Below are 20,741 nucleotides of genomic sequence, written 5' to 3'. Positions count from 1 at the left end.
AATTCTTACTTAAAAAAAATATATTGAATTAGCATGGTTTTATTGAAAAAAATTATGTGGAAAAAACGAATATAAAAGATGTAAATACTTATCTCAAAAAGGTTTTAAGTGAATGACGGGTTTGACAATCAATTTGAGATTTATGTGTATCACCATGCTACAGATTTACTATCTAATGTCCAGTTCATATATCTAGTTAAATATAGTTACTGTCTATGAAATAAAAATCGGTAAACGCCGAATGGAAGCACTTTTATTACCTATCAATTTATATGTAAATGAATTTAATAATTACACTTTACTGTTCTAAAAAATGCGATATTATATAATATTTCCTTTTTACAAAGTACTGTCCCAGTCTTCACAATTTGATAAATTGTATGTACATACATATATACGCATTCTACTCGAGATTCTAACAATTATAGTATAAGGATTTGTAAGAAATGCAGTTTTTCGCATCTTACTTGTTCATGCTAGGACCTGAGCAGAATGGCTGACTTGTAATTTTAAGACAATGTTTTAGGGCTCAGACACAATGAGAAAAATAAGGAATAAGATTAAGGAATAAGGGAATATCGCATCTCACTTCAGTACACGTACATTAAAGTGAGATGCAACATGCCTTATTGGACTAGTTTACACCGTGCGACCTGATCGCGACCTGACCTATGCCCTGACCTAAAATAGGCTTCTAAATAAAACGTTTACACCATGTAGACCTATGATACTTTTGGGTCGAATATAGGTAAAAATTATCTATTGGTACACTCTCTGCACTTTAGGCGATCTTTAGGTCACCTGCGTTTACACGCGTTACGTCATGTGGCCTAATTTAGGTCAGGGCACGCGAAAAAGAGACCTGACCCAAGCGAGGTCGCAACTGTTTACATCGTCGCGACCTATCGTGTTTGGGTTGAATATAAGGTATAGGTCGCGGCCTAAACGTACGGTGTAAACTAGGCCATTCCTTATTCCTTTATCTTATTCCTCATTTTTCTCATTGTGTCTGAGCCCTTATGCTTTAAATCTTGATTTTAATAACGCACAATGCTGTCTTGTATCTCAAGTCTTACAAATATATTGACACTTCGTACACACGTTTAAAACGTGACATAAGACAGTATTGTGCGTTACTAAAAACAAAGATTTAAAACATAAAACATTGTCTTAACATTAGAAGTTAGCTATTCTGCTCAGGCCCTTAAGTTGCACAATAAAACATTCTATACCTACTATTAGGGGCTTTCCATTTAGTTACGCAATTTAATTCTTTACTTCTACTTTCGCAAGAGTATTCTTCCGACCAGTACCTTGAAAAATAGAGGAAACAAATCTAAACTTAAATCCTATTTGTTAAATTATATATAAATTTAGTTTTACAAAAATAAATACTATGTATTCTCAATGTAGTTGCGCGCGCGCGTGTGTGAACACAAATATATCTACAATATAATTAATATTATATAGACCAACTTATACTCTACATTTATATTCACAAATTATAATGGCTTTTCATTTATCGTATTGCACTCGTCGTCTTCAGCTAACGTATATCTCTCCCACTGCATCACTCCATCGCTCTTTTTCTTTCTTTCCCTTGTTAAAAGTCACATAAATGGAAAGCACTTACGCTGGGCTAATCAAAATGCATGCTTTAGTGAGTTACATTTGAGAAATTGTGAGAAATTCAGTATAGTTGTAATTCAAAGCCTTTGAATAAATAAATGAATTGTACTTCCAATTTAATATAAAACATTTCGTAAACGATACCTGATGAAAGAAGAATGAATATCGTGCAAAGATATATTCACGGTCACTTTCTAGTGCGAGTGACAGGTAATGTCTGCGTCATTTTCGTTTCCTGTCGTTTGAATCTCGTCGTCAATGTCAATATCGCATATTCTATGGGAATGTACATCTAAAGCTTCAGTGCTCGTTGCTGCATCTAATAATGGCGATAACTTCTCCGCTTCGCTATCTTCGTCTTGGCCTTGTCCCTTTAAAAATCATGATATATTTAACATTTCTAGTAAACGCGAAATTTTTATGTTATTCTATACAAAATGAAGGTCGATTGCTTAGAGTTGGTCGTAATTAATCACATTTTTGAAATCATAACTTAAAAATGAACAGCGATTTCCTAAACAGACTTGTCCCACCCAGTCCAAATTGTTGGTGCGAAGTTGCCTTACTCTACTTTTTTTTAATGCATAAAAATAGCATACCTCGTATAAAGAAGCTGGTTGTTTCTCATTAACCAATCTCAATGTGTCGCGTGTTCTTAAACCAGATTTATCGCGCGTATGTACCGATTTGGCGCGCATAGCTGGAGATCTATTATGCAACTCCTTTTGAGAACCAGAGTGTTCGTCCCTGGCTAGTAATACGGACATACGAAATTCGGGAGTCGGACAAGCGGTACCGCTAGACCTGGCCGACATATCAGTTTCTTTGGCGGATATGTGTTTTGAGACCGGGGTACGTTCGGTCGAGCTGCAAATCGGCACGTTTTTCATGTAGATTATTCCACGTATGTTATTTACGTAGTGATTATAAGAACATATGGATACGAGACGAACCGATTTAAAGTTTCCGCGGCTTGAATGGCACTCGCCGTATCTGTATCGGGAGTATCCGGTGATTCTGGTGCAATAATGACAGTTCGTGGAGTGTAAGGTCCATTTAAAGCTTCTATCAGAGACACTGCTTCGTAGCCCGATGGGATATTCTCACAACTTCCCTGGAATAATAATTTCAATGTATATCGGTCACATAGTACTCAGTGAAGCAACAACAAATAAGAAACACGTAAAGATTGCGTTAATTCAGAAATACTATCACGAAATACATTCGAAGTAATAAAAAATGATAAAACGTGCAAGTAATCTAACTATTATTTCACTACTCTCACCTCTGGCAATGGTGGATTAGATATAATTGTCCCGGTCGCTTTCTGAAGAGCTTTAATCTGCAAGAGCGCCCTGAACGGTGCGCGACATATCGGACAGTTGTTTGCTTGATATCTCAACGAATCGGCGCAAGAGTTGCACAGGCACAAGTGTCTGCACGGCAGAATTAACGTGTCGCGTACTTCGCTCATGCAAATAACACATTCGGAGCCATTGTCCTCGGTATCCTCATCGCTGCCTTGTTGCTATATGAAAAAAGAAAGTAAAGCTGAAGCTCCGAAATCTTTCAGTCTCGATTTTCTTGAAACTTTGTGAAAGTATCTCAAATTTTTTACACGAATAGAATCAAGTCGAAATAGAGGGATAAATATCTAAATCGTAAGCGTGAGATTATTTATTTTCCTTCTTATTTCACATGCAAAGATAAAAAATTACTTATATATTTAAATTTTATTTATGCCAAATATTCATTTAGGAGCATCTAAAATACTGTCACTAAATTTCACGAAAAGAGGAAGATACTTCTTCTAATTTTATCTGGAAGCGCATACATACTTACAAGGGGATAACCAATCCTTGACGTTTTAAATTTTGCTAAACTTTTAATAAATGTTACAGTACACTCCATTCACCAATACAAGGTACAGTAACTCTGTCTAATGTGCAATAGTTTATGAAATATTAATGTTTAAAATATTTTTTTATATCAATGATAAATAAACCGTGCTTATGCAAAGAAGTTGCATTGATAAAATGCGCTTGGTGCAAATTAGTAATGTATTTTAAATGTTTCAATGACAGATAACATTCAAAAACGTGTACACATTCTGACTATATTATTGATAGCGCACAAATTGAAAGTTCCGACACCGAAGATTAGTTGTCATGTAATGTATTTTTGTTAATTGTGATGTACTTATTCATAATGTCCCCTTATAATTCTATTTTTCTTATTTATAATACATAATTATAGTACATAAATTTTTTTTACAGAATTTTAAAACAATTACGCACACGAAAAATTTTAAACATTATTATTTCACAAACTATTACGCATTGAGCAGAGTTACTGTACCTTGTATTAGTGAAAGGGTAACTATACTGTAACATATTAAAAATTTAGTAAAATTCAAGGGGTCAACGGTTGGTTGTCAACGGTTGTCTTCTTATTAGAATAATCTACTCAAATATTATTGTATACATTCTCATACCTTTGCATTTTCAGTATTCTTATTCTCAATTCCATATATCTCCTGTACTAAATAGCAAAGGCCGTCCACATAAAGCTTCTGTTTAAGTGCTTTTAATACGTATGTTCCATCAGAATGTTTTTCAACCACGGCTATGGTTGTATGAGATTGTTTTAGATCGTCCGATCCTTCCTCTGCTACACAATGTATAGCTATTGGAATAATCTACAAATTAGAAAAAAAATTTTTTATTCTTGAAAACATTAATCTTACTAAAGACAACATATGTATATATGTCATAAATACTTCTTTATCTGCATTGTATATTAAATCTTCTTCAGTGTACAATGTTGGATCGAATATGTGCGACGTTTGTGAGAATAATTGGTTTGCTCCTTTTTTATAATGATATGTTTCAGAGTTCATAGATGGATCCCGTGGTATATATCTATAGTCAATAAAAAAAATAATTTGTTTACCAAATGTTTTCTGTGCAGCAATATCCCTTACATTTACAATATACATACGCAACTCCTTTCGTTGAAACTTCTTCCGTACAAAAGTAATAAATCGTTATCGCACATCTCACGTCGCAGTCGAACACAAATTCAATGTTAAAACGGTTGGGTTTCTTGTCAATATCGCTGTCGCCATAGTGCTTGACACTGTGGTAATGCGAGGACGTCGACGTTTGGTCCATATTGCGAACCAGCCTCAGAGACTCCTTGCGTATGTTCACCAAGCTCTTTAATGTCTTTGTAGGATCGTTGGCTTGTGGTGGAGGATATGGAAACTGAAACAAGAATGAAATGTGATTGATCGCTCTTTACAACAAAGAGTAAATGAAAGCTATAGCTCAACATATATGCGTCTACATTTAAATAGATCCATTGTATAAGAAAATTTTGTTACATATAAAAAAAACAAATTGTATAACGTTCATACAGGAGTTGGTCGGCTGCCTAAGAAATTCAGATCTGCATTCTCTCCAAAGAGATACGCCTCAGGCTGAGGCGTATCAAATCGCTCACCGCCCATTATGAAATGACTGCCAAAGTAGGACCCTGTCGGGAGTAATTCATGTATTAATGAAGTGACAGAAGGGACGTTATGCATTATTCTGTAAATGCGATTTTGAAGTCATATACCGGATCGTGGAGGATATTTATACGCGTGGTTCGAAGTGATATCAACCTCCTCGACTCCAGCGTTCTGCCTACTTGTCAACGATCCCATCTTGTTTAGCAATCACAACACGCGGTCAAATGGCAAATCGTACTCGTCTTACGTTCGATAAGAACAGTGGGTGTACGCATATATTCGTAAAAATCCACCGCTAAGCGATCGAAAACTACTGGTATTTGTCACATTGATTTGCGTAAAATTAATTTGACTTTGTCGGTTTGTTGTTATTGATAAAAAAGTAGAAAATAAAAAAGAATGCGCGAAAGGAAGGTTTTGCGATAGCAAGCATGAGGTTGTTTTCTATTGTAGAACTGGTGCTGCCACGGAGGTAAAGGAGTGAACCACTAGAGTCCACGGAATTCCTACATCCATAGCGGGCGTGTATCGCATGGTGTTCTTCCACCATGGTGTATCCATGGTTCGACCACCGACGAGATACTATTAAAGACCGACAATCCTGGGTAAATTTTCGTGACTGCCCGGGGGCCCGGTGGTAATTGAAGAATACTGACATTATCGACTGTTTTGGCTATTCGACTATTCCGAAAGAAGGAGTTTTACCTTATATAATCACTGTTTTATCATCAGAAATGTACAAATCTTTTATCATCGACGAGATGGTAATAGCTAAAAGTGCATGAAAGATAAAACAGAAATTAGCATATGAGTTGCCATAAATAAGAAAATATTTTATAATTTTTTCAATATTTGTATCTTTTTATTAATATTTTATAATTTGTTTGAAATAATAAACAAATTATAAAATATTTTCTTATATATGGTAACACTCTTATAAATATATGTATATGTATACAATACACATTTCATATGTGTGTATGTGTGTGTGTGTGTGTGTGTGTGTGTGTGTTAATAAATAAATCATTTCCTTTTATATGTATATAACAGTATATTGTAAAGTATTTTTATATAATTGTCAATTAAATAAAAAATATAAATCTTAAAAAAATTATAAAATATTTTCTTATTTATGATAACACTAGTTTTCCGCGAATTAGAATAGAAAACGCTAAAAGTTATTACTTTAGTAACATTCTAATCAGTATATCAGATTCCCGATTGCGAATGTATCTTATTAATTCTTAATGCTGGCTCATATCACAGTACGCTTGCACGGTGCGCGAGTCTTTATATGTCGCTTCTCCGAAGTGCCGCGTATACGTATAAGAATATTTTATGAATCATTAACAAACAAAGATAAACGAGTGTTTTTATGAATATATATAGAATAGAATCATTTATTTACTTCAGTTTACAATGCCAAAAGAAGGAAACAATAGCTTTTATGAAACATGTATATCAATTGCTAATTTAGTGTTAAATTATTTTATTATTTTATTATTATATACACAAGGTATTGCAAGGCATAAAAACAGTGATTGCCACTTTTTCCATAAGATTCGATATATACATATGTATGTATGTACGTATATATGTATATGTAGTTTTAACAACTATTTAAAACTTACCAATAAATCCTATCACGCAGATATATTGTATATCATATATTTGTCAGATATTCATATCATATATTTATGCGATTAATATTTAATTGTATCATCACTCTAAGTACTAGTTCTTCTCCGATTACAGAAGTTAAGCAATATGTAAGATATGTTTACAATTTGGACGAATGTCCACTTGGAAAAACTATGTAACATTTACAAAGAAAAGAAGATTTCGTTACTCTTTCCTCGCTACACTTATGCTTCTTTCATATATTCCGCCAATGCTTGCTGTATGTTTTTATTTTTATCATCAGGATTACAATAATGTCATTAATATGGTTTTACGTCACTTTACGGATTATATAATTATGACAAAAAATATACGTCATTTTTATTTATATCTACTTGAATATATTATGTTTCTTGCAAAAGGTATATTATTTATAAATTTCGTAATTTTGCGTCGGATTTTTCCACTAGGCTAGATCATCACACAATCGCTATTTATTAAGCATGTTAATTATTAATCATTCTTTATCTTTCACACAGGCATAATTATATAATCCGGCCGGCGGGTTTTTACTACCAACGTACAAACAAATCTTCTTAGAGGGACAGGCGGCTTCTAGCCGCACGAGATTGAGCAATAACAGGGACCGTATTCTCGAGCCTGCCCTAATGATTTTCGTATGCGACTTTCTATTTGAAAAGCATTGAATTTCGCATGCGAGTTTCATGAAAATGATTCGAGAATAGGGCCCCAGGTCTGTGATGCCCTTAGATGTTCTGGGCCGCACGCGCGCTACACTGAAGGAATCAGCGTGGGTAATTTTGTCATAATTATATAATCCGTAAAGTGACGTAAAACCATATTAATGACATTATTGTAATCCTGATGATAAAAATAAAAACATACAGCAAGCATTGGCGGAATATATGAAAGAAGCATAAGTGTAGCGAGGAAAGAGTAACGAAATCTTCTTTTCTTTGTAAATGTTACATAGTTTTTCCAAGTGGACATTCGTCCAAATTGTAAACATATCTTACATATTGCTTAACTTCTGTAATCGGAGAAGAACTAGTACTTAGAGTGATGATACAATTAAATATTAATCGCATAAATATATGATATGAATATCTGACAAATATATGATATACAATATATCTGCGTGATAGGATTTATTGGTAAGTTTTAAATAGTTGTTAAAACTACATATACATATATACGTACATACATACATATGTATATATCGAATCTTATGGAAAAAGTGGCAATCACTGTTTTTATGCCTTGCAATACCTTGTGTATATAATAATAAAATAATAAAATAATTTAACACTAAATTAGCAATTGATATACATGTTTCATAAAAGCAATTGTTTCCTTCTTTTGGCATTGTAAACTGAAGTAAATAAATGATTCTATTCTATATATATTCATAAAAACACTCGTTTATCTTTGTTTGTTAATGATTCATAAAATATTCTTATACGTATACGCGGCACTTCGGAGAAGCGACATATAAAGACTCGCGCACCGTGCAAGCGTACTGTGATATGAGCCAGCATTAAGAATTAATAAGATACATTCGCAATCGGGAATCTGATATACTGATTAGAATGTTACTAAAGTAATAACTTTTAGCGTTTTCTATTCTAATTCGCGGAAAACTAGTGTTATCATAAATAAGAAAATATTTTATAATTTTTTTAAGATTTATATTTTTTATTTAATTGACAATTATATAAAAATACTTTACAATATACTGTTATATACATATAAAAGGAAATGATTTATTTATTAACACACACACACACACACACACACACACACATACACACATATGAAATGTGTATTGTATACATATACATATATTTATAAGAGTGTTACCATATATAAGAAAATATTTTATAATTTGTTTATTATTTCAAACAAATTATAAAATATTAATAAAAAGATACAAATATTGAAAAAATTATAAAATATTTTCTTATTTATGGCAACTGACTAATGTCGATGGTGCCAACAGAAAAAGGAGAAGTCGTCGCGAAATGGTAACTAAATGTTTTTTAAGGTTAGGATATCTATCATCGAAATCTAACAATAAGATGGGACTGATCAGAATTAAACATTTATCCATAATGAATGTAAACTTTTCAGATTGGATGTTAAATTTAATATCATATATTTTTAATGTAACATTACATTATATATATTTTCTTATTGCTTACTTTAACCCTCTTATCTTCAATTTTAATAAAAATACACGATTTTAAAGATATAATTTAACAATTTTTGTTATAAATTTAATCTCATTTTTTTAACTTATATTTTTTAGAAAAAGCCCTTTTTATTGTATATTTCCCTTTATCTGTCAAATTAACTCTCCGTTTGTATACGTTTTTTTTTTGCACTCGGAGTACAAAATACGTGGATCTGTTAGATTTGACGCAATTTTTCCCTATTAAAGTTTTCAAAAAAATCCGGAAAAATTCACAAAACGTCTGTCTACATTGTAGTTGACAATTTTATAGTCATTTTGATAAACATCGTTTATTTAATATTTTCTGGCAGGCTTGCAAGTTTTACAGTTACGATCAGACATCACTTTGGCGCGGACGCCGTAGACCCACGTATACAGACGGAGGGTTAAAAAGTTGAACTAGATGGTTAGCATAACACAAAAATTGTTTTTTTTTTAGCACATGCCGATATGATTTCATATGTATTGCTCAATAATCTTGATGCAAAGTAAAAATGAGTACTCGGGTATTGAATGACATTCATAATGATTTGAAGCAGCTTATAACAGCGCTTACATCGTTTGAGGTATGTGTGAGGTCAAGTTGACATTTGTGACATACACAGGAAACAATGACATCTTACGAGATATGAATTTTTACGTATTCAGGAAGATGAAGAGGGATTTCGGATATGCGAACGATTTTGTTTATCGAATATTAAACATCATCGCTATCTCTCTATCGATAGTCACGCAACCAAAGAGGCGATAAACGCCCTGATCACCAAATTCTCGATCCACGGAAAATATGAAGTCGCTAAAAAGTTTCAAGAGCTGATCGATTCCTTTTTATCGAGTTTTGACTTTGAGCAACACCCGCAGTATGATCTGCAGTGGTATTTGTTAACGTTCCTATTGGATCTGTCCACTGAAACTCACAAGTCCAACTTGGACAGCTTGAAACTCACGCGTGGGGAACACAGTTTTAATGCAGCCACTGGAAACGAGGATAGCATTACGGAGGAAATAGACTGGGCACAATATTTGAAGGAAGGTCAGGAGAATTTCTTTCGTGATTATAAGAGCGACGATAGCGAGAGCGTATGTATTAACATGAGGTACATTTCGCAAAATTATAATTCGGAACGTTTTTAAGTTTTACATTTGTATAGGAATGGTCCGATTTAACGGAAGAAGAAGGGACTGATGAGAATGATATTTCTTTGCCGACGCAAATGTGTAATACTCAGTTAGATATTGCGCAGTGTCCAGAAGTTTCTGATAGTACGGCAGACAAATTCTCCCTGGCGTTAGTACAAAATCTCGAATCTAGAAAGTGGCTCTTATCAAAGGTTCAAACTGATTGGTGGAACAATCTAAGATGTCGAAAGTATCCCGTTATTAAACGATCTTGTGACACCAGCATATGCGACATATGGTACTTTTTTACTTTTTCAGTTAAATTATTTCATGTATGAGTTATATACGTGATGTTGTAAATATACTTACAGGCATGAAACAAGTTTGTCAGCCTTGTACAAAGTAACTACTCTTAGCGAATATCAAGTGTGCAGAGAATTATTATGGATGTTTTATGTTCAAACGTCAATGGTGGTGTTTCAATGGGACAGTGAATCGAAATTTTCAATATGTTCCGACTTATCTATACCAAGTTTGACAACTGTGCGTACATCTCTATAGGATCAGCTCTTATCATTCTTAAATCTTTTTGTGCAATCCTTTATGCACGGTTTTATTATTTAAAAAATCATTCTATTTTTGAATCCTACTTCCAGACTGCTTTTAAGAGTATTCTAACTCCATTTTGCGAGTATTTTTCGATGATATATGATATTGAAAGGTTTGGAGCTGACTTGCAGCCAACTTATAACCAAGAATCAGAACTACAGAGTCCTCCTTTGACCTATGAAGCATATAATGCTGCGCTTAAACAACACCTATATGAATTTAAGACTGAAGTGGTTAATATAGAAAAAGATATTATAGAGCAAGGTAAGCTCACATGACTCATTTGTTCATGATGCCATTGTAATCTTATTGCTAAATATTATTTTGTTTTAGAAAATTGCAATACGTTCTTATCTTTATCGGCTAATCTGAGAAGACATTTGAATACTATAAAAATGCTCTACGATATACACAAGAAAGTTATAACTGATTGGAAAGTTAATCCTAATTGGAAATGTGCATCTCGACTATTATCATCCTTGTATTATGAAATGCAAAATTCTCATAGTCGAGAAAGAACAAATATTTGTATAAATTTGTACCTATGTAGTCTTACCGTTTATCTTAACATAATTGATACATGGCTGGGTGAAGGACGATTAGAGGATTGGCGAGATGAATTTATAATTGTGAGGTACGAGTGAAAAATAAAAAAATTAGAATTAAAATTCTAATTTACTATATATATTTACATGCCTATATTTAATTATTTAATTATTGTATATTAGGGTCAGAGAGAATGAAAATGAACAAATTGAAAAATTTACGATTCGATTGTCCGATAATATTTGCTTGACAGATCCTATTATGCAATTCTTGTTGCAAAAAGTGCAACATATGGGTCACAGTATTGAATTACTTGTTTCCTTGGATCGAATTGCCGACATATGGAGGATGGACAATGAGTACAATGGTCTCTGACTATGACAGACATCTTTATATCATTCTTTTACGTTGTAAACTTATATCTCATTATAACGCATAATAATTGTATTGCAGACACAAGGATTTCATTAAACATTGAACTACAAAATAAATTGTTATCAGAAATATCTAAATATAGTCCATCAGTGGAGGAGACAGATACCGCGCCGCAAATAGATGAAATACTTTTACAAGAGTACGATGCCGATATTGAAACGAATATAATACAACAATTATCAACTTTGCATAATCCATTTCTCATGAAAGCTATGGAAGACTACATGCCATGTGAATTATATAAAAACGATACGGTGGATGCTCGTGTGCATAGTACTCACAATTCTAAAACGAAACAAGGCCAAATACATAATTTATACAAAGAGTATATGTCTATATTTACAAAAAATTATTAATATATTAGGGTAATTTATACATTGAGACTAACATATATTCTCTTGTAGACTACAAAAGATAAGATATATATTGCCGATGCAAAACATTTTGGAGAATACATTGTCTGAGATTTTAATATTACGCTATAACAGCGCTAGCAAATTAGTAAAAAATATTATGATTGAGGAATATAAGCTGCAAACACATTTGAAGCTATTGAGGCTTGTTTATATGATGGAAGCTGGACACGTTATGAATAAGTTCTATCAAATCTTGTTTCACGAGGTAAAAGGAAAAAGAAATTAACCCTTAACACGTTGACTGCCAAATACGAGTTAACTCGTGCTGGCCTGACTTGCAATTAAATTGCAGTTATGAAGAAAATCATAGGAAATACTTAATAAAATTGACAGTGAGCTTCTGGAGTAAGAATGAAAAATTAACCGTGACGTCAAAACACGGAAAATTTATTCACAAAAAAAAATATTTGATTCTTAAATACATAAAAAAAGTGTGTAAGGGAACCTTTTCCCAAATATGACTTGGCAGTCAACGTATTAAAATATTAATAATATTCCTTTGTGATATAACAATTATTTATTCTAGATTGAAAATAACCAAATGTGGGCTAATTCGTATTTTCTGTCGTGTATACTTGAAGAGGTATTTTCCCAATATTGGCCGGATACAAGTTCTCGTTGGTCGATTACAGTTCACGGCAATATCAGTACTCGTCAAGTGTTACAAGCTGTAAATAGTATAACGCTGCATTATACAGTAGAATGGCCTATAAGTATCGTGTTAACTAAGAAAGTTTTAGAAAAGTACAATGAGATATTCAGATTTCAACTAAAATTGAAGTGGGCTTTGTGGACGTTAAATAATTTAAGGTTTTATGGTAAATAAATACGAATACGATTTAAGATATATTTTTACAACATGTTTATATCGTTTCGTTACTTTTTTCAGATCTAGAGGGTTCTAGGTCGCCGTGTACAAGAGACAGATTAGAACAATTCCACATAAGGCGCCTAGAGAGTTTAAGATTTTGGCTGCTGCACGCAATAGGATCTATACATACATACTTGTCTGGCCAAGTATTACAGAGTCTAGGTTTTATACTGGAAAAGGTTCTAGCTCAGGCAGATAGTCTCGATACCATTATATCAGGTAACGATTGCGATAAATTATCTTCGGGGAAAAGAAATTCTCACATACATATCTTATTGTGTGACTGTGAAATATAAAGTTTCCTTTCAAGATATTGGATGGAATACTCATGATAATTTTAACAAACGTAAGCAATTATTTTCAGTGCATAATGAATACTTGAACAAAGTTCACGAACATTGCTTATTAACAGAGGAATTTAAAGATTTAATAACAACTATAAATAACGTACGTACATCTATTGGATGACGGTGAAATGTCAATTTATAGAATTTACTTATTACTCAATTATTATGTTTCAGATGATCGAAATGTGTAATCACGTACGAGATCGATGGTCACGCAAAAAATTATTGTTAGCCGCTACAGAATTAGACGTAATGGAGCATAGTTACATAAAGTATCATACATATCTTGCCTTAGCTTTGCACAATGCGGTACAACATAAGGATGCAGATTATTGTAAGTTTTACAATTTATTAGCGGTACTTAACGTATTTCAGTACAGTTATCCACAATTCTGCAGTTCAATCGATCGTTCATAAATATTGTCAAAACAATCATTAGAACGTTAAAAACAAAAAATGTTCAATTATTTTTTTAAATTAGTCATTGAAAGATATGTCATTAGTGTGATTAATATGTATTGACATGTCAAATCCTGAATATATTTGCCATATACTGAAAGAATATTAACTAATAGATGTTAAATTGTTGCATGATGAATTAACAGTATTGCTTTTCTGACATTTTCCCTTTGCTTTATTTACAGTGACTGCCTTAAGTTCAGCCTTTAATTGCAGTATGCCATGTGCTTAATTTTATATTAATAGAATGTCAACTCGTACCGATTTAACAATATTATCAGTGTGCATTCTGATCTTTCCATTTGGGATTAACAACGACATAAATCCCATCTAATTTACATCAATCTCATTACTTAATACTACAAAAGTATACATGTAGTATTTAGCCGTTATTCTACTAGATCATTATATCGTTATCTCGTTTGTGATTAATATAAATTATAATTTTTTATACTAATAATTATTTTTTAGATAAACTCGTTACGCAAAGATCTGTAATATTTACAGCATAGAATATTATGTACTTATTTTTTTCAAATAATTGTTCCCGTATGTATAATTGAGAGAAAAATACTCTATATGTATATGTTACTTTATTTTTTGTAGAATAAAAATTGTTAAAAATTACATCAATCACTTTTCTACCACTACGTACGATTCCCAGTATAATTGTTACCGAATGTGTCAACCTCCATATCCTGTTTCCTATTCGATCCCTTCCAGATAAATTGATGCCAGCATCTGCGGCCTACATCGATAGTAAATCATTCGAAGATAGTAATAAATTCATTAATTTTATTACCGACCTCAGTCGTACTTTATTGACAGAAATCGCACACCAGAGTTTGCCACCGTCAGGCATCCCCCTACCAATCCCAAAATTAATTTACGAAAGGACTTGGCAAATAAGGTAAAAAAAATGTGACTGACGTATGCTACAGATTTTTCAGCTAAAGTATGCATTTACTAACTTTTTAAAATTTTAGTCCAGAATCATTGCTACCTGTTGAAGTGTCCTTAAACGAGTATGAACAAATCTTTTCTTACATGCGCTGGTATCAATATGAGGAACAATTCTTTGTTCTAAATTCATCATCATGCGTCTTACACGAGATAAAAGATATCGTCACTAATTCGTAACATCGTAAGGAATATTTTAAGTAGATACATACAAAAATAAAAATATATTCGATAATGTTATTCCATATACAATAAAATCGCGATTTCTACATTATGACCCAATAAAATTATACAATTATTGAGATTTAAAAATTACAAATGTGTATATATAACTTTAGATTCCAAAGAAGGAGAATGTAAATATGGTACATGTGAAACATGTAGATATAGATTTAAATCCACCCACGCACCCACACACACACATACACACGCACACATATACTGCCATATATTTCATTAAGATACATAAAGAAAGCAATAACTGATAACATAGATGTGTTCCAATACTCTATGTAACAAATATCAATTATAAAAGTTTCGCTATAGTAATTTGGGGTTACAGTTTTAAAATACGAAATCATAATTATATGTTTGGTAACATTATTATGATAACTTATACATATACAACTAGAAAGTCATTTCTTGGTATGAAAGATATATTTCATGTTTAATAATATATTGTAAAAAGTATAGTATATATATTAAGGGGAGGAAAAGATGTGTTTGCAACATACATATTTGCAAAGAGATTTCCAAATAAGTAATAATGAAATTAATATCAAGATCTGTTCTATTACATTCGCCTGATAAGTTCTATACAGATTGCACATTAAAGTTAACTCTGCGCGATTACAACAGTACCGTTTTGTCCAATAGCTCCAGTTTGCGACACCGTGGGAACATTTGACGTTTCATCCGTGCTAACAGGGGAGGATGAGTGATTGTTCGCATTTGTTGCAGCTAACGCTTTGTTTCGTAATTCGAACACTTGCTGTATCGCCTTGCGGAAACAAAGGAAGTTATAGTCGATCACACCTGTAAATTAGAAAGAGAAACAAAAATAATGATGCAATCCGTGCGCGTTATTATGAAAACACATTGTTTTTTTTTTAATATATAATATCAAAATAATTATTTTTACCTTGTCTATCGAAATTATCCTCTCGTAAGATGCAGACTAACGCTAAAAATTTATTCACTTCGCGCAAGTACAGGATTGTACCGTTATTTAATTTAATTAAACTGGAACTTTGGTTGTCGAATGCAGCAGCTTCTAAATCCTCTCTCAATCTGGAGCAGATATAAATATAAAGGGAAATACAAACAGTATGTTAAATATATACATATATATGCAATCAGAATATACGATTACTTACCCATATATGCAAGATACGTCAATAACAACATCAATCATATCACAACATAGTTCATAACTTTGCATATCAACAGGTGAGCTATCCGTTGCTATATATATTTTTGAGACAACATCAAATAGGAATGCCTTCTCAATTGCTGAATTCTGTGAGTATAATAAAATTTTTTTTTTAAATATTCTAGACTGTTCATTATAACAAAAAAAGAGGACAGGACAAACGTTATCTTTACCGATATGAGTATATTGAGTAAATTTTCTAAAGTAGGCAGCTGTGGTATTAACTTTTGAACAACTTTGCTAAATGCTTCAAATATACTATGATCATATATCGAGGTCAAATGAAAACTCAAATGTATTTGATCGCATCCTAGAAGAAATACGTAAAGTGAGTAAGAATCAGCGTTTATCTCCTTAATCCAACTCTTATCTCAAAAATTTTCTTTACCAGCGTCTGCTAAATCATCGTTGGCCCTCGTGTGTATGTCTCTTTGCGTTTCCATTTTACAGTCGTCCGACAATCCGTCCACCTTATGGATAAAAACTTCAAACTTGATGGCCTGATTGACCTTGTTCGCCTTTGTGACTGTTGCATGGAGCTTATTAAGAGCTTCCATGTAATCGTCCTGGGCATCTATCACAAACACTAATGCTCCGCAACCGCCAAATATCATATCACTGTCAAAGGTAGGATCGAAGAAGTCGATTTGCCCAGGGAAATCCCATATTTGAAATTGTACAAAGCTTGAGTTGCTTATATCGTCTTTAATTATTTTATTTGTACTTTCCAAGAATAGCGTCTCGTTCGGTGACATCTTGTGGAATACCACCTTTTGTATCGACGATTTGCCGCTACTAAAGAACGAAAGAAAAAGACATCAGACTGATAAGCATTGGTCTAACAAATTTGCAGAATGTCGTCTTGCCACAAAAAACTCTTAATCCTACCGTCTGAGACCCATCAGAAGTATTCTAGGCTTCTGTTCTCCGGCTAGTGGATCCATAGATCCCTCGGTTTCACCATCAAACGGCGCATACCCAAAATCCTTTGGAAAAGAACCACTTTGATAATGGTCGTCATAACCACTTTGATAATGATCGTCATCATCCTAGAACAGCATAGAAGGAACACCGTAAAAAAATTAAAATTTATATGACACTGAACGGCTATATATATAATTAGAAACGTCATTATCGTTAATTCCAAGATGTCATAATTCACTCCCACGTGCGTCCAACTAATTAAAATATTCAATAGTGCGAGAGAGGTTACATATTTTTTTTATATCAGCAACACGCTTAATTACTGCCATTTCCTCGACGAAAATTCGAACAGAAGCAAGTTCGTGTTCACCCACTTACCATGTTCGTGAGGTTAAATAATTTTTATGGCAAGATCCTAGCCGTCCTCCCGTCCCTCCCGAAGGATTACAAATCCGAAAAACGTCGCGGCGCCGCACCGTATCCGTTCGACCGCGACTACATATAATGGAAAATTATGTAGGGTACAAAAGTTTAATACAATATCCAATATCTTTGTTTACAATTGGAGCAGTTGGGTGTGTGTGATGATTAACAGTGCTCGTTTGATACAGCTATGTATCAATCGGTGCTCTGATTGGTCCCTTGTCAGAGCGGTGCCCGTATGTATGTATGTACGTTACTAGAGATCCTAAAAACCAAAGATCGGACAAATGTGCCGTCATGGAGTGAAACCGGATGTGACGTTTTTGATGGCGGTTTATTTTGATTGTTGAATAAATATTAGAGCTCGAAAAAAGAACCGGATAACCGGTATCCAGGTACCCGCCCGCGGGTACCCGGATATGTTTCTCTTTCGAATAGATTCTTAATAAGATTATTAATTCCAGAATTGGGCCTCAGGCGTATGATAGGATCGCAATGCGTCATCACTGACAATTCAAATGTACCATAAACACTACATTTTCATACTAAAATGCTATATTAGTACTTAAATATGATTGAAACTAGCATTTAATCTGATTTGTAGATTGAAGAAAAAAAAATTCTAAGCAGAGATGAATAAATTATACAATATATTGCGTGTTACTAACATTTTTTTGCAAAGAAATTTATCAGTTTTAACATATTAATGTCAAATTGGAGATAGAATAAATAAATGACATAAATGCAATTATTAATTCGTTGTATACCCGACAAAAAACGTACGTAATAATTACTCCTACGTAATGGCTATACATGATTTTAAAAAGATGTTTATTGTTTATCCATTCCAGTGATAATTGCGGACAGCACAATTATCACGTACGGATTTGTAAACGATATAATTTATCTTTCGAAAGTACAATCAGGCATTTGTTTGTAGCAACGACACCCATAATGGGGGAAGCTTGGCAACCGAGGTCTACGATTCTTTGTTTGGCGGACTTTGCTCCGTCATCAGGCCTCTCGTACAAGAACACGTGTCTCGTGTGTTCTACTATAGCTATGTACGAACCATCTGTGGCAAAAAGCGTATATAATTACGGTAATATTATTAAATAAAATTAATATTATTAATTTTATAAAATTAATCGAGTTATTACTGTTATGTATAGTTATTATTTTTTTATTAAATCAGAGAAATATCTTAGAAAAATATCTCTGCTGCCTTACCAATCGGAGACACGCAAAACTTTTTATTGGTCTTGCTAGCTTCGACGTAGCCAAATCCAGGAAAGCTGCGAACGTGTCTTAGGTTCCACTGAGCATCATTGTCCCCATCGTCCATTTCCCAAATGCAGGCGTCGTGATCATATCTTAGGCACACCATTTGCCCATGATTTCTTTTATACGTGAACAACACGTGATTGTTGCTCCCTAATCTAGCTAGATGTGTGGTCGCCCGCGTGAGAAGATTAATCCTTTGTAAAAAATTATCTTTTCCCTCGAGATCGCATTCTTCTAATTGTTCAGCATTGAATCCTACACAAGGTTGATCCCCGCCAGCACTATTACTTTGTTGGTCTGTACATAAATGTGCTAGCCTGTATAAATGATATATTATACATATAGTGTTGCGAGTAATTATAAGAATATAATGAAATATAATAATGAATTAAAATAATTAAATGTATGAAAAGTTAAGTGTAAAATTAATATTATTAAAGTAAAGCTGAGATTAAAACATGAGTATATATGTAGCAATTTCATAACAAATCCTAAAAAAGTACCTTGCATGAATTTCTGCAGCAAGAGCTTCATTGGGTAAACATTCGCCTCCTGTATCACCTTTAATTAATTCGCTCCACATTAATCCATTTTCACATTTGCTTAGATCGATTTGTAACGTATCTTCTTTGTGCCTCCAAGTTGTCATATTTTCCTCCAATCTATGTTGACATTCTCCTTGTATTAATATTTCATTGTCTATTGTAACAGACAGTTCTAATGGGTTAACGCTTATTTTGGGTCGTTTATCGCTATGCTGTTTCGGTATTTTAATCCAAACGGTGAGCGATTCTTCATCTTGTGACCAATAGTACTTTGGAATTTTTATTTGCGAACTAACGCTTGGCTGTTCTATTTTGGTTTCAGATTCTTGTGTATTTTCACTCTCAAAACCAATGTTATCTTGACAAATGGAATGCAAATAATCACCATTTTCTTCCACATAGGCATAGTCCACAGTACCTTGTACTTTCAGTATCTGTTTATCTATATTATAAACTTTCGTTATTTCATTTTCCACACACAAGCCATATGACAGTAATACAAGCTGTGTATATTTCTTCTGATTAACATCTGCAACAATAGTGCACATAGTTACAATAATTTTAGAGCCCTTTTCTATGTATTGGATATTCATGATGATTCCAGATTTTTCAGGACTCATTAGAAACACCTTCCTATTTTCCCCAGTATATCCTATCAATATGTGCAGCTTTTCAGCACCGTCAGAAATCGCCACGATATTATTTGAGGTAAATCCGATTGATGGATTATATGTTATTTTCGATGACTGTATATCTTCATATAATTTATATACTTGATTCAAAGAACCATCTTTATCCAGACGCCAAACGGCCGAAGTTTCATCAACAAACCAACACGACATGTCATAAACGTTGTTAAATAAATGATTATGAAAAGCGAAAAGTCTTGCTTCCAGCCAGGATTCTTGATTGTGATTTGGCTCTAATCTGTATACGTCTGAAATATTTTTCTGTTAAAAGATCTATACTCTTTGTATGCCAGAGACATATAGTTATATATATATATATAATACTTTATAATACAAATATGTATGTACTTACGATTCCTTAATTTGTTTTCAGAAATTATGGGAACAACCTCATTGAAAAATTGATACTTTTCAAAAGACGAGTTGATCAAACTTTTATTAGGACGTAACTCGATTATTTCTGTCATCGTTTTTTATATTAATCAAATAATATCAGGAAAAGATATTTCATTAGATGAAAAATAATTTTTTTAGGGTGAAGTGGGTTCCATGGGGACTTATGTCATAGTATAAACTAGTGACAGTGAACGTTTTTATGTGGCTCCTGCACACGGAACGCGGAAACACTTGCCGCGCGGTGAAACGCGATATCCAATAAACTTCTT

At 33.1% G+C, this 20,741-nt stretch overlaps 4 protein-coding genes across 7 annotated transcripts; 1 reads left to right on the top strand and 3 right to left on the bottom strand.

Moving 5' to 3' along the window:
- Nucleotides 1-237: 237 nt before the first annotated feature.
- Nucleotides 238-5,625, bottom strand: Mrgn1 (Mahogunin ring finger 1). 2 transcript variants are annotated; one of them, XR_011718809.1, is made up of 10 exons: nucleotides 5,251-5,625; nucleotides 5,048-5,166; nucleotides 4,630-4,895; nucleotides 4,409-4,550; nucleotides 4,124-4,327; nucleotides 2,915-3,157; nucleotides 2,583-2,743; nucleotides 2,229-2,496; nucleotides 1,774-2,000; nucleotides 238-1,639 (listed from the first exon to the last, which is right to left on the bottom strand). XR_011718809.1 is itself a non-coding variant. In XM_071711277.1 (9 exons), the coding sequence occupies exons 1-9, from the start codon at nucleotides 5,336-5,338 to the stop codon at nucleotides 1,824-1,826; spliced, it is 1,668 nt and encodes a 555-aa protein (XP_071567378.1). In that variant the 5' UTR covers nucleotides 5,339-5,625; the 3' UTR covers nucleotides 238-1,823. The 2 variants fall into 2 exon arrangements, 1 of the variants encoding a protein (XP_071567378.1); XM_071711277.1 differs by having other exon boundaries at nucleotides 238-2,000.
- Grip128 (gamma-tubulin complex component 5) lies at nucleotides 5,621-14,446 on the top strand. 3 transcript variants are annotated; one of them, XM_071711276.1, is made up of 16 exons: nucleotides 5,621-5,712; nucleotides 8,763-8,808; nucleotides 9,457-9,583; nucleotides 9,666-10,097; nucleotides 10,169-10,434; nucleotides 10,508-10,679; nucleotides 10,793-11,009; nucleotides 11,079-11,379; nucleotides 11,474-11,658; nucleotides 11,745-12,051; nucleotides 12,131-12,347; nucleotides 12,669-12,960; nucleotides 13,032-13,232; nucleotides 13,378-13,460; nucleotides 13,535-13,694; nucleotides 14,005-14,446. In XM_071711276.1, the coding sequence occupies exons 3-16, from the start codon at nucleotides 9,512-9,514 to the stop codon at nucleotides 14,049-14,051; spliced, it is 2,952 nt and encodes a 983-aa protein (XP_071567377.1). In that variant the 5' UTR covers nucleotides 5,621-5,712; nucleotides 8,763-8,808; nucleotides 9,457-9,511; the 3' UTR covers nucleotides 14,052-14,446. The 3 variants fall into 3 exon arrangements, with proteins under 3 accessions (XP_071567377.1, XP_071567375.1, XP_071567376.1); XM_071711274.1 differs by having other exon boundaries at nucleotides 13,535-14,446; XM_071711275.1 differs by lacking the exon at nucleotides 5,621-5,712 and having other exon boundaries at nucleotides 8,763-8,828; nucleotides 13,535-14,446.
- Ragc-d (Ras-related GTP binding C/D) lies at nucleotides 12,990-18,039 on the bottom strand. The gene is made up of 7 exons (XM_071711281.1): nucleotides 17,514-18,039; nucleotides 17,100-17,260; nucleotides 16,600-17,006; nucleotides 16,385-16,521; nucleotides 16,156-16,298; nucleotides 15,921-16,069; nucleotides 12,990-15,814 (listed from the first exon to the last, which is right to left on the bottom strand). Exons 1-7 carry the CDS (start codon nucleotides 17,514-17,516, stop codon nucleotides 15,615-15,617), a joined length of 1,200 nt encoding a protein of 399 aa, XP_071567382.1. The 5' UTR covers nucleotides 17,517-18,039; the 3' UTR covers nucleotides 12,990-15,614.
- Nucleotides 18,040-18,372: 333 nt separating this feature from the next.
- Nucleotides 18,373-20,741, bottom strand: LOC139775351 (nudC domain-containing protein 1). Its single transcript, XM_071711278.1, has 4 exons — nucleotides 20,429-20,741; nucleotides 19,346-20,324; nucleotides 18,789-19,159; nucleotides 18,373-18,633 (listed from the first exon to the last, which is right to left on the bottom strand). Exons 1-4 carry the CDS (start codon nucleotides 20,541-20,543, stop codon nucleotides 18,434-18,436), a joined length of 1,665 nt encoding a protein of 554 aa, XP_071567379.1. The 5' UTR covers nucleotides 20,544-20,741; the 3' UTR covers nucleotides 18,373-18,433.

The sequence above is a fragment of the Temnothorax nylanderi genome, unplaced genomic scaffold (genome assembly GCF_030848795.1).
Source record: "Temnothorax nylanderi isolate EJ_2023f unplaced genomic scaffold, tnyl_v1.0 TNYL_tig0097_pilon, whole genome shotgun sequence".
Taxonomy (NCBI): Eukaryota; Metazoa; Arthropoda; class Insecta; order Hymenoptera; family Formicidae; genus Temnothorax; species Temnothorax nylanderi.
The sequence above is the reverse complement of the archived record's forward strand: the minus strand, read 5'-3'. Positions and strand labels throughout refer to the sequence as shown.

Excerpts from the sequence above, each read along its gene's own strand:
- Mrgn1 (XM_071711277.1), bottom strand. The coding sequence starts at position 5,338 with ATGGGATCGTTGACAAGTAGGCAGAACGCTGGAGTCGAGGAGGTTGAT. Across the intron at positions 2,744-2,914 it reads CTAATCCACCATTGCCAGAG|GGAAGTTGTGAGAATATCCC; the intron begins GTGAGAGTAGTG and ends TTATTATTCCAG. Across the intron at positions 2,001-2,228 it reads AACCAGCTTCTTTATACGAG|GGACAAGGCCAAGACGAAGA; the intron begins GTATGCTATTTT and ends TGATTTTTAAAG.
- Grip128 (XM_071711274.1), top strand. The coding sequence starts at position 9,512 with ATGAGTACTCGGGTATTGAATGACATTCATAATGATTTGAAGCAGCTT. Across the intron at positions 11,010-11,078 it reads AAAAGATATTATAGAGCAAG|AAAATTGCAATACGTTCTTA; the intron begins GTAAGCTCACAT and ends ATTTTGTTTTAG. Across the intron at positions 11,659-11,744 it reads GATGGACAATGAGTACAATG|ACACAAGGATTTCATTAAAC; the intron begins GTCTCTGACTAT and ends ATTGTATTGCAG.
- Ragc-d (XM_071711281.1), bottom strand. Across the intron at positions 16,070-16,155 it reads GACGTATCTTGCATATATGG|ATTGAGAGAGGATTTAGAAG; the intron begins GTAAGTAATCGT and ends TATCTGCTCCAG. Across the intron at positions 15,815-15,920 it reads GGATAATTTCGATAGACAAG|GTGTGATCGACTATAACTTC; the intron begins GTAAAAATAATT and ends TCTAATTTACAG.
- LOC139775351 (XM_071711278.1), bottom strand. The coding sequence starts at position 20,543 with ATGACAGAAATAATCGAGTTACGTCCTAATAAAAGTTTGATCAACTCG. Across the intron at positions 20,325-20,428 it reads TGAAAACAAATTAAGGAATC|ACGTATACAGATTAGAGCCA; the intron begins GTAAGTACATAC and ends AAAATATTTCAG. Across the intron at positions 19,160-19,345 it reads GCTGCAGAAATTCATGCAAG|GCTAGCACATTTATGTACAG; the intron begins GTACTTTTTTAG and ends TCATTTATACAG.